This window comes from Amaranthus tricolor, chromosome 15 (genome assembly GCF_026212465.1).
Source record: "Amaranthus tricolor cultivar Red isolate AtriRed21 chromosome 15, ASM2621246v1, whole genome shotgun sequence".
NCBI classification, from domain to species: domain Eukaryota; kingdom Viridiplantae; phylum Streptophyta; class Magnoliopsida; order Caryophyllales; family Amaranthaceae; genus Amaranthus; species Amaranthus tricolor.
The window spans coordinates 17,423,092-17,431,084 of NC_080061.1; the positions used below are offsets into that span (position 1 = coordinate 17,423,092).

The 7,993-nt window shown below is 31.7% G+C and overlaps 1 protein-coding gene across 1 annotated transcript; it reads left to right on the forward strand.

Annotated features, from left to right (window-relative positions):
* The first annotated feature begins 1,990 nt into the window (after positions 1-1,990).
* On the forward strand, positions 1,991-7,668 carry LOC130801565 (V-type proton ATPase subunit c''2). Its single transcript, XM_057665434.1, has 4 exons — positions 1,991-2,243; positions 2,335-2,412; positions 6,932-7,102; positions 7,204-7,668. The coding sequence occupies exons 1-4, from the start codon at positions 2,128-2,130 to the stop codon at positions 7,373-7,375; spliced, it is 537 nt and encodes a 178-aa protein (XP_057521417.1). The 5' UTR covers positions 1,991-2,127; the 3' UTR covers positions 7,376-7,668.
* Positions 7,669-7,993: the final 325 nt, after the last annotated feature.

Consider the following 7,993-nt stretch of genomic DNA (forward strand, 5'->3'; position numbering starts at 1 on the left):
TAATCAAATTTATTTTAGGTAAAATAAATCTGATTTAATTGAATCTAGTTTAGTTAAACAAAATACTATTTGATTAAGCTAAATTATGTTTAATTTAGTTAAAAAATATATTCAACTGAATCAAATTTGTTCAGCTAAAAGTAAGTTTGATTCAACTGAATCAACTTTTGATAATCTAAAAAAACGTTTAGTTAAAATAAGTTTTGATTTAGCTGAATCAAGTTTAGTTTATATTAAAAAAGTTTGATTGAGCTGAAATAAGTTTAGTTTAACAAAAATAATTGTTTATTCAGCTAAGTGAAATTAGTTAGCTAAAATTAACTTTGACTAAGATGGATTAAGTTTTGTTTATCTAAAAATAGTTTGATTTAGCTTCCTCAACAACAGTTAGCTGAAAATGAATTTGATGTGGCTTAATCAAATTTATTTTAGGTAAAATAAGTCCGATTTAATTGAATCTAGTTAAACAAAAAACTATTTGATTAAGCTAAATCATGTTTAATTTAGTTAAAAAATATATTCAACTGAATCAAATTTGTTTAGCTAAAAGTAAGTTTGATTCAGCTGAATCAACTTTTGATAATCTAAAAAAAAGTTTAGTTAAAATAAGTTTTGATTTAGCTGAATCAAGTTTAGTTTAGATAATAAAAGTTTGATTGAATTGAAATAAGTTTAGTTTAACAAAAATAATTGTTTTATTCAGCGAAATGAAGTTAGTTGCTAAAAATAACTTTGATTCAGATGGATTAAGTTTTGTTTATCTAAAAATAGTTTGATTTAGCTCCATCAACAACAGTTAGCTAAAAATGAGTTTGATTTGGCTTAATCAAATTTATTTTTAGGTAAAATAGATTTGATTCGGCTGAATCAAGTATACAGAGTTTTAGTTTTGTTTTGCAAAAAGTTCGATTCAACTTAATCTAGTTTAGTTTAACCGAAAAGATGTTTTATTAATATTAATTAATTAGGTTAGGTTAAAAATGTATTTAGTCAATCAAGTTTATGTAGGGAAAGCAAATGTTTGACTTAGCAAAATCAAATATTTTCTGCTGAAATTAAGTTTTATTCAACTGAATCAACTTTTTACCTAAAAATAATTTGATTCAATTGCATCAACTATAATTTAGCTAAAAATAAGTTTGATTCAGCTTAATCAAGTTAGTTTAGATAAAAAAATTTTGATTTAGCCGATTCAAGTTTAGTTTAGCAAGAAAAAAGTTTGATTCAACTAAATCAAATTACTTAGCTAAAAATATCTAAATCAAGTTTCGTTCATCTAAAAAATATGGTTTGATTCAACTGTATCAAGTTTAATTCAACTAATAATAAGTTTGATTGAATTGAATCAAGTTTAGTTTAGCTAAAATTAAACAACAAATGTAGGCCCGCAATCAGATCTAATCGACTTTATCTTAGGCTGAATGAAATTTATCTAGTATTCGACAACATAATTAACCGACTACAACTCGTCATGCTCCAATCACAACGATTTCAACTTGAATAAATTGTATAATAAACATAAAGTTCATTCGATATAAAAACTCAACTGAACTTGATTTTAAGCGACCTGAATCCAAAGAATAACCGAATGAACAACTCAAAAATATATAATTAATCTGAAGTCAACCCGATCCCAAAATAACCCAAATTGACGTTAAACTAAACCGAAAAATGACCCGATCGATAGTGTAACCGAACTCGATTCGACCTGCAGTATCACCGATATGGATCTGAATTGTATCAACCGAACCCGATACAAACTCAAATCGAAATGGACCTGATCCGAAACCGAAACTGACTCAGTGTTGTATTAACCCGATATAGACCCGATCTCGATTAGACCCATAATTGAATCGACTCGATTCAAAGTGTTAAATTACTTGGAAAAGCCGGAACATGAGAATATTCAAACCCGATGAAATCCGACCCAAAACCCAACCGAGTAAGTGAATTTACAGCCCTAATTAGTACTTCAGATATAGATAGATAGATAAATACATACAATCTTTCGCTCCTCTAAGACCACCACCACCAATATACCCAAAATTTTAAGATCAGATCACAACACAAAGTCAATAATCCAATCCCGAAAAAATACACCTTGAAAAACATTGAAAGATCCTAGTAATGGTTTCAACGGTTTCGAGTTCATGGGGTAGAGCTCTGGTTCAGATCTCCCCATATTCCTTTGCCGCTATTGGTATCGCCATCTCCATTGGTGTTTCTGTTCTTGGCGCTGCTTGGTATTTCCACTTCTTTGTTGTTGTTTTAGGTATTAATTTAGGTTTTCAAACGTGGTTTGAATCTGATTTATGCTTTATTTGTTATTTAAAGGGGTATTTACATTACTGGGAGTAGTTTGATTGGTGCTGCAATTAAAGCTCCTAGAATTACATCAAAGAATCTGATCAGGTAATTTTAAAGAAAATTAATTTGTTAATTTTAGGGTTTTTGAATTGGTGAATTATGCAAATTGATTGTTTTCATCCATATTTTATCTAGCACTTTGAAATTTTATTGACTGTGTATGTGTGCTTTCTATATCAGTATTGTCTACTGTTTGGATTAAAATCTGTATGGTATTGAAGTATAGGTTTGAATTGAAGGATGGTTTATAGAGAAAAGTATGGTAATTTTGAAAGATGGGTGATAAAAGTTTTTGGTAGTGGACCAATGCTGGATTTGATATACGTAATCTCATTAATTTCTCTGGCTCATTAGTTGATCTTTCTGTAGTATGTGAAGATTTTGAACTACGTGAAGGTTAAGTTATAGCTTAGTAGATTAGATTTTCGAGCTAACATATTTCGGTACACTATCCATCAGGTGGCGTTAGCAAAAGGACATTATTGATGCTTTGGATTCACATGATTTACATTGATTTGTTATTTTCAGAAAAGGGATTATAAGAGTGAGTTTATAGTTTCTAGGATGACCCAAAAGCATGTACCCTCCGTATTTGAACAAACTCTTTGTTAGACTTAGTTTGCTAGGATGATCGTAAAAGCATGTACCTCTCCATCCATGAATGAACTTCCTGTTTGATTCAAGCGCCCAATGTAGTAAGTTTTAGGAGGACAAAGTAAGATGGAGAAACGACTCTTGTTAAATGGATACACCAATATAGAGAAAGTGTTCAAGAGAGATAGTTTAGGGGTCTATTCGTCTATGCTAATGCCCTACAAGGTGGGTGAGGTATATATTTTCATTTTTCGGTATTATGTAGCAAGAAGTTTCTTTTTATATTGACCATCAAGGAAAACTAGAAGTTGGCTTCTGGTTGACATAAATATTGTTCTTAAGAGAGACTCATTTGTGGGAAAGATATTCTAGAATTTTTAAGATAAAGTATTTAAAGTCATTTATATTACTACTAGCTCAACTTCCTGTGCATTACATGCAGTATTGTTAATCCAATCATTACTATTCGCTTCTTATAATTACTAAATGGATTTAATTATTTTGTGTATGTGTGTATATATATCATCGAATATTATATCAAAATATGTATTTATGATGGATCTTTATGTTCATTATGATGAATATCATATTAAATACTACATCCTATTCAATCCATTAGTCCCATTTAGTTTTTCAGACTTGTCGACTCGAGATAATATTTTAACCCTTAATATCTGTAATTGTTCTTTATTAAAAATTATAAAAAGTTGATATTAATAATCCTTGTATTGAGATGAATCAACAAGATCCCACATTACTATATTTTAACTTATAGATTAATAATAAAATACAAATTAAGAGTGATAAGTGAATAGTGACAAAAAAATGAGACTAATGGGTAGAATAGGTGGGAGTATTAGTGTAAACATATTTAATGTTGATTTGTCATTGAGAACTATGCATCAAGTATATGATTTTAATTAGATATCTACTCTATCCTTAGAAATTTTAGTGGGAATGAAATGTGTACTTGAGGCTAATACATTTAGTATATAGTATAGTATATATATGCATATTGAATTTATTTTTGGTTAACTTTGTTGACAAACTGACAAAATATTGAGAGCAATAGGCAGATACTAGTCTTATTGTAAGTTGATTAAGATAAAGGGGGCTACTGAATTAGGGTAAAAAAGATCCTATCACATTGATCCTTGAATATGCTTTGAAGTTCTCAAAATTACATCTTGCATCAGGATGTAGATCATTTGACTACTTTTAATCGACTCAAGTGTGTTTAATTGACCTTCATAGTTTAGAACTTTAGATTGAAGAATAAAAGTAACAGAGCTATGTACATTTGATCTTGGGGACTTGGATCTTTTTGTAAATTTAGTTCATGTATAAATATGTCAGTTCTTGTGGATTTCTTTTTTTTTTTTTTTTCGGGTGGGGGAGAGGATTGGGTTAGATAGACAACTAAGGCACTATGACAGTGCCTGAAATAAAGTTAATTACATTAAAAAATTTTTTTGGAGTTTCAAGTCTTGCCACTGGTTGTTTTGTTGTGTTTAAAGATTTTAGGGGTAAGGAGGGGTTGATTAATGTTTTTCTAATGACAATTGGGTTGATTACATATCCTTGTGGAGTTTTGAAGAGGGGTCGAGAGGTATGTGAAGCTCGTATTAATTGTAGGGCGAATGCTAAGTGTGTTGGCAGGGAATGTTGATCAGGATATTTAGACAAGATTTGCTCTAGTCAAAGAAGAATTCAACTAATAACGATGTTAAGGCTGATTTCGTAGTGATTAGGATTACAGGAGGAAGTTGTATATGGTATTCAATTAGAGGATTGTACTAGTCCTGATACTCTATCTGGTTTATAGCGCCCTTTATTATGAAATGCAATCTCTGGTTTTTGAGGTTGCTTCTCTAGGAAAGAGAAAAGTTGTGGTAATGAATGTTGTTGAAGCTTCTTTGTCAATTGTCAGGATATTTTACATGGTTAACCCATGATTTATGGAGTAGAATGTATGAAATCCAAAGCAAGGATTTGTGGTGATTTGCTTAAGAACACTGTTAGCACAATTAACTTTTAACCTGCGGAATACTAAACCTTTTTCGAAACCCAAATATTAACAAATAAATAAAGTAAATATTGAAATGAGGTTATCGTAATGTAAATCCACAAGCTATACTCTTTTCTATTCACTATTATTGTCCCATTTGGTTTTTGATATTATTTATGGATCACTCATAATTTGTATTTGATTTTTAATCAATAAGTTAAAATATCAAGTAAGATTTTTTTTAATTTGTCTCAATGTAAATTTCATTAGCATCAATATTTTTGTGATTTTTAATTAAACATAATTCGAGATACTTATAATTGAATATGTGTATTCGTAAACGTGCAAAAACCAATTGAGACAATAATAGTGAATAGGAGGGAATATAATATAACAATGAGACACGAACTGCAAACGAAGTTCCTCTAGTGAGGTCCACTTGTTGTCATGCAAAGACCCTGCATACTAGTATGCCGTTTGAGAACAATTCTTAAACAAATTTTGTGTGCATACAACTCTTGTATTTAGTCTCACTATGCTTATTGAAATGTTTCTAACAATTGCTAGCACAAAATATAAAACTGCCCTACAACATCACCTATCAAAGTTTATTAAAATGCTCATTGACTGACATGCACATATCTGTAGCTTCATCTCATTATTATTATTATTGTTATTGTTATTGTTATTGTTATTGTTATTGTTATTGTTATTCATGCGGCACATAATGCCAATAGTAATGTATCTTAGGATGTTACATATTCCATTTAAGAATTAAATTTGCCATTATGCTAAAGGAGGAAAACTAATATCTAGACGAACTAGATTAGTAACGTCATCCTAGATTAATATATGTCCAAACGCACAAAATGGCCTTAAACATTGATATAGAATGATCCAATAGGTTAAGTGACATTTAGCTCAGACCTTTATTTAATAATAATTCAATGGCATTCATTGGTTTCTGGTAACCATAAACCTTACATTAAAAGTCTTTCAAAATACTCGCTCAAGGGAAAAGAGCCTTATCTTTATCTGTTAAGTTATTCAAAGGACTAAGAGGTTGTTTGGTAAGGTTAACATGTTTTTTGAAAGAAAACGGAAACAATGAGATTTCATTTCCAAGTAATTGGTAAGAGGCGATGATAACCATTAACGTTTCTTGAGGGTAATTGTTTTACCTCATTTATTACCTCTCTAAATTGTGTGGAACCTCATATCATTTGCTTCAAATTAAAGGATTCCTTTTCCCATCCTCATACCAAACAAATAATAACAATAAAACTTACCTTTACTATTTCTATTCTATAAATATTATGAATTCATTGCATGTGCAATTTCTATACCACACGACCCTTAAATGTAATATGAGGTTCTTATATCCATCTTAGCAATTAGAATCTCTCTTTGACGCAAACTTGGAATATCCTTATGGCCATACTTCCACATCCTTATGGCCTTGTTTGGATGGAGGGAAATGGAGGGAAAGAAAAGGAAAAGATTTGGAGGGATTGAGATCCCCTTGTTTGGATAGAAAAAAGGGAGGGAGATGGTTTGGAGGGATTAACTCCGTTCATTTTGTTAACATTCAAATCTCTCCACAAGAGGAAAGAGTTGGAAGGAACATGAAATTCCTTTCCTTCCCTTCCTTTTCCTTCCTATACAAACAATGTAGTCTTTTCCCCCTCTTTCCTTCCCCTTCCTTTCCCTTCCTTTCATTTCTCTTTCCTTCCTTTCTTTTCTCTTCTAATTTGCTATCTAAATATAGTGTATAAGTCCTCGCTTTTGATTATAGGCAAAGGTGATATATATGCTGATTCTTTTTCGTTAGAGAATAGTGCTATCATTATCTAGATGGGTGAAATGGAAACCAATTTTAACTTCGATTGCATTTATTTAGACAGAAAACTTCTTTGTCTAGATGCAGCTATTTGCTTATCTTGAGACGCTTTCTTTTTTCAGTGTAATCTTTTGTGAAGCTGTAGCTATATATGGAGTAATTGTGGCTATCATTCTGCAGACAAAGCTAGAAAGTGTTCCATCATCTCAGCTCTATGCACCCGAGTCACTTAGAGCAGGATATGCAATCTTTGCCTCTGGGATTATCGTGGGCTTTGCCAACCTTGTCTGTGGGTGAGTCTACTTTCCTTGATTTTGAATGAAGGTTGAAAGTTTCAGATGGATTTGGTGGATTTGTATCATTAACAACCTTTTAACTTACATTGCTGCAACAGGCTATGTGTGGGTATCATTGGAAGCAGTTGTGCTTTATCTGATGCTCAAAACTCTTCATTATTTGTGAAGATTTTAGTGATCGAGATTTTTGGCAGTGCTCTTGGGTTGTTCGGTGTGATTGTTGGCATCATCATGTCAGCCCAAGCAACATGGCCGTCAAAGGCTGCTTGACTTTCGCTACTAATCAGAAATTTATCTAAACTAGGGAACCTCACTCATAGTTCCATGAAACCATGTGCAGTAGCTGGAACGCACTTCATGTAGTCGAATTCATTTTATTGTTTTGTAAATCTTAAAACATATTTGGGTAGCTCTCTTGTACAACGGAAAAAGGAAAGTGAGCATAACAGAGTGCTTTGTGGTAGATTTTTGTGGTCTAAGTTCTTGAATAATGAGGCTGGAGCTCGTTGCGTGGTTTCCGACTACTTTAAAAACTGGAAAATGATTAGTACTTTGTTTATCCATGCGCACAAAATCAAAGTTTTGTTTCTGAGGTTGCATCTGCACCCGCATCCCAAGAATTTTATAGTAATTAGCTTTAAAAGTCGAATTATATATGCAATGTTCTAATTAAATATAGATCTTCTATCTGCATATAAGTTTGCATGAACTTTTCAAACTATTTGGACAAATGAGCGCAACCCCAAAATACTTGGAAAAATAAATTTCAAAGGAAAACGCTGTTGTAAACAACGTTTTTGTACCGGCTGGGGAAATGGGTTTTGTTTAGCGGAAGGGGGGAAAACGTTGTCTTATCTGTTAAGGGAAAACGTTGCCCTAGAACTAAGA

What these genes read in the sequence shown, in the direction of transcription:
- LOC130801565 (XM_057665434.1), top strand. Translation starts at nt 2,128, where the DNA reads ATGGTTTCAACGGTTTCGAGTTCATGGGGTAGAGCTCTGGTTCAGATC. An exon ending in TCTGTTCTTGGCGCTGCTTG is followed by an intron (nt 2,244 to 2,334) that starts GTATTTCCACTT and finishes TGTTATTTAAAG; the next exon opens with GGGTATTTACATTACTGGGA. An exon ending in ACATCAAAGAATCTGATCAG is followed by an intron (nt 2,413 to 6,931) that starts GTAATTTTAAAG and finishes TTCTTTTTTCAG; the next exon opens with TGTAATCTTTTGTGAAGCTG.